Source organism: Nicotiana tabacum, chromosome 5 (genome assembly GCF_000715075.1).
Source record: "Nicotiana tabacum cultivar K326 chromosome 5, ASM71507v2, whole genome shotgun sequence".
Taxonomy (NCBI): Eukaryota; Viridiplantae; Streptophyta; class Magnoliopsida; order Solanales; family Solanaceae; genus Nicotiana; species Nicotiana tabacum.
Genome location: NC_134084.1, coordinates 140,068,535 through 140,071,729, shown reverse-complemented (window position 1 = coordinate 140,071,729; position 3,195 = coordinate 140,068,535). Strand labels below are relative to the sequence as shown.

At 33.8% G+C, this 3,195-nt stretch overlaps 1 protein-coding gene across 1 annotated transcript; it reads right to left on the bottom strand.

Annotated features, from left to right (window-relative positions):
• Nucleotides 1–282: 282 nt before the first annotated feature.
• Nucleotides 283–618, bottom strand: LOC142181003 (protein yippee-like At5g53940). The gene has a single exon (XM_075253115.1). The coding sequence runs from the start codon at nucleotides 616–618 to the stop codon at nucleotides 283–285; it is 336 nt and encodes a 111-aa protein (XP_075109216.1).
• Nucleotides 619–3,195: the final 2,577 nt, after the last annotated feature.

The window sequence follows — 3,195 nt, the reverse complement described above, 5'->3', positions numbered from 1 at the left end:
TTTCTCGAATGTGAATCTCATGTGTAGAGCAAAATTATGCCCTAAAGTACGAAATCGTTTTTGACTTTTCCCCTCTAGACATACCAGAAATTGTGGTGATTGAAAAATAAAACAATCTTTCAAGAGCCGAAACTAAACTTATATGCATATATGAAACTCTGGTATTAATGTGAAAATGAAAAAGATAATGACAAAGCTTGCATTAATTCTTTGCGTAAGAAATACAAGATACAACCATAGAAATATATCATTTTAGTTAATAAGGTACAAAGGAAACTAAGATTATGCATGGACAAAGAAAATTTGCCCTTTTTCAAGGACAAAATTCCCTTCTTTATACTTGTGATTATCGCCATATGGGGCTGCCACAAATTTCAAGCCAACAATCTGCCCACAGCAACAACAAAATATATCTGCAATTGTGTGCATTTCAGAAAGTATCATTTTCTCCTCATTAGGTCCAAAAGTTATATTTACCACATTGCTGAATAAGTATGCTTTTTCCTTGTGGCAAATAAAATTCTTTAACATAAGGTTACTAGTAAGGGCAAGTTGGGTTTTGCAGACTCTGCAGTTAACAGTTCTGCCTTCAAGATCTACCAAAAATAACCTCCCCATCTTTTACACTAAAGTAAGAGCAGAGATTTGAGGCTTAGTAATAGAATAGAAGAGAAGAGAAAATAGAATACAATAGAATAGAATAGAGAAGATGGTCTCCTATTTAAAGCAAAAAAAGAAATGGAATCCCTGAGTAGTAGATCTCCAGTATTAGATCTTTTTTGGAAATATAATAATATTAGAGACTGTCTTTTAATAAATTAACTTATTCAACATATTTTTAATTCGTATGATTTTATATTTGCTTAAAGTAAATATGACGCTCATTTATCTATGTCACGACCCAATTCTATTATAGGCCGTGATAGCGCCTAGCACCGTTGTCAGACAAGCCAACAACGAACAATCTTGTGATTTCCCTTTTTAATGGGTTTTTCAAGTAAATAACTTTCCTTAATTTAAAAGATTTAATAAATAACAGGTTTAAAATAATTAAAACGAAAGCAGATGAGTGCAAGCATAACCATATATAGAAAGAAAACCAAAAACACAAGTCTACTAGTATGTGCCAAGATTTGGTGTCACAATTGTATAGGCTATTAGTAGAATATACAAAAGATTACTACTATACTGTCTGAAATAAAATAGGCAGAACAATAAACAAAAGAAAAACTCCGGCTGCTGCAGAAAGGCTCGGAAGACAGCTCACCGTGTAGTCTCGTAATAGGGATCAAGTATGCGCGCCGGACTGATATCCAGATGCACCTACCTCAGATCTTGTACATTAAGTGCAGAAGTGTAGTATGAGTACATAAACAACTTGTACCCAGTAAGTATCCAGTTTAAACTCGAAGAAGTAGTGACGAGGAATCGACTTTGACAGTTACTATGAGCTAACAATAAGATGTCAAAATAATAACTAAGCATGAATTACATAAATATAGCAGAAAACACAATAACATGAATAATAAATACTTTTTTCGCTAAGAATATATCTCAAGTTTATTTTCCATCATTTAACAATTTATGTCTCAAGTCAATGAACAATATCAATTACAAATGGGTTCCAAAGATTTATCATGCGCAAATTATGCCGAGGTCGTACGGCCCGATCCAACATAATAATATTTAAATTGTGCACTATCGAGTGTCGAATGGAACGAACCATAGATTCATTTGTCTGGTACTGAGGTGCTCGACCTGCTCCACAAATAGGAAATACTTTAAAGAAACAGAAATTCTTAATAACAGTCAAGTATCCCATTCACAACTTCAAGTAAGTGAAATTTAACTTTTTATAACTCTTTTATCAATTTTAATATGACTAACAATTAAGTTAACAACTACGGTGCAAACATTTTAAGTATAGCATGATAGGGTCCTAGACTATCCGGACAATAGCATAATTAGTAGATACGTTCGGACTCTCGTCACCTCGCACGTATGTAGCCCCCACAAATAGGAGCACATATTAATTAATTCACCTATGGGGTTAATTCCCTCTTACAAGGTTAGAAAAGAGACTTACTTCGTATCAAAGCCTACTTTCCGGTCCAAGATTAGGGTCAAACCCTCAATTCGGTGTCGAACAAACCAAAACTAATCAAATGGTGTATAAATATAAGTTCATATTCCAATGAAGTGATTGCCCAACCCTAAATGTAAGATTCCTAGAATTGACCTATGGGCCCACATGTCGGATTCTGAATTTTTTTGAAGAAAGTTGTTACTCATAACCTCATGAACTCAAATATATATTTTTCACTAAATTTTATAACCAATATCGTGGTTAAATCCTATTTTTATAAAAAAACATAGGTTTTCCATTCAACCAATAAATTCCTCAAATTTATATGTTAAAATCTACCCATAATCTATGTATTAAACTCACATTAGGTAGAAATATAATTACCCTCAATAGCTAGGTTGAAATTTGTGATGACCCGATAGGTCATCTTATGTATTAGAACTAAATTCTGTATTTCGAAGTCTTTAGAACCTCATTCTAGCCTTCCTCGATCTGATATGCAGTCCGGGTATTGACCCAGAAGGCTTATATGCTAAAAGCTAATAAAGATAAGAATTTTGTCTTAAAAGTTAATTTTAGTTAACTTCGATCAATATTTTGAGTAAATGGACTCGGACCCGTATTTTGACGGTCTCGATGGGCCCGTGTTGAAATATGGGACCTAGGTGTATCCCCATAATCGAATTTGGAGCTCCCTAGCTTGAGTTATGAATTTTTATTTAAAATTAAAAGTCTGAAAATCTAATGATTTTTAACAATTAATTGATGTTTGGCCTTGCTGATATCGAGTCCGTATTTTGGTTTCGGAGTCAGGTACAGGTCAAATATAATATTTATGGCTGGTCTGTGAAATTTGATGAAAAACGGAATTGCTTTGACGTGATTCGGACGTCCGGTTGAGAAATTAGAAGTTTTAATATTTTCTTGAAAATTTCATTCGATTTGGTGCAAAATTCGTAGTTCTAGGTGTTATTTTGGTAATTTGATCACTCAAACAAGTTCGTATAATGTTTTAAGACTTGTGTACTTGTTTGGTTTGGAGCCCTGAGGGCTCGGGTGAGTTTTGGATAGGCTTCGGAGTGGTTTTGGACTTAGAATCATAGCTGGTG

Excerpts from the sequence above, each read along its gene's own strand:
- LOC142181003 (XM_075253115.1), bottom strand. The coding sequence starts at position 618 with ATGGGGAGGTTATTTTTGGTAGATCTTGAAGGCAGAACTGTTAACTGC.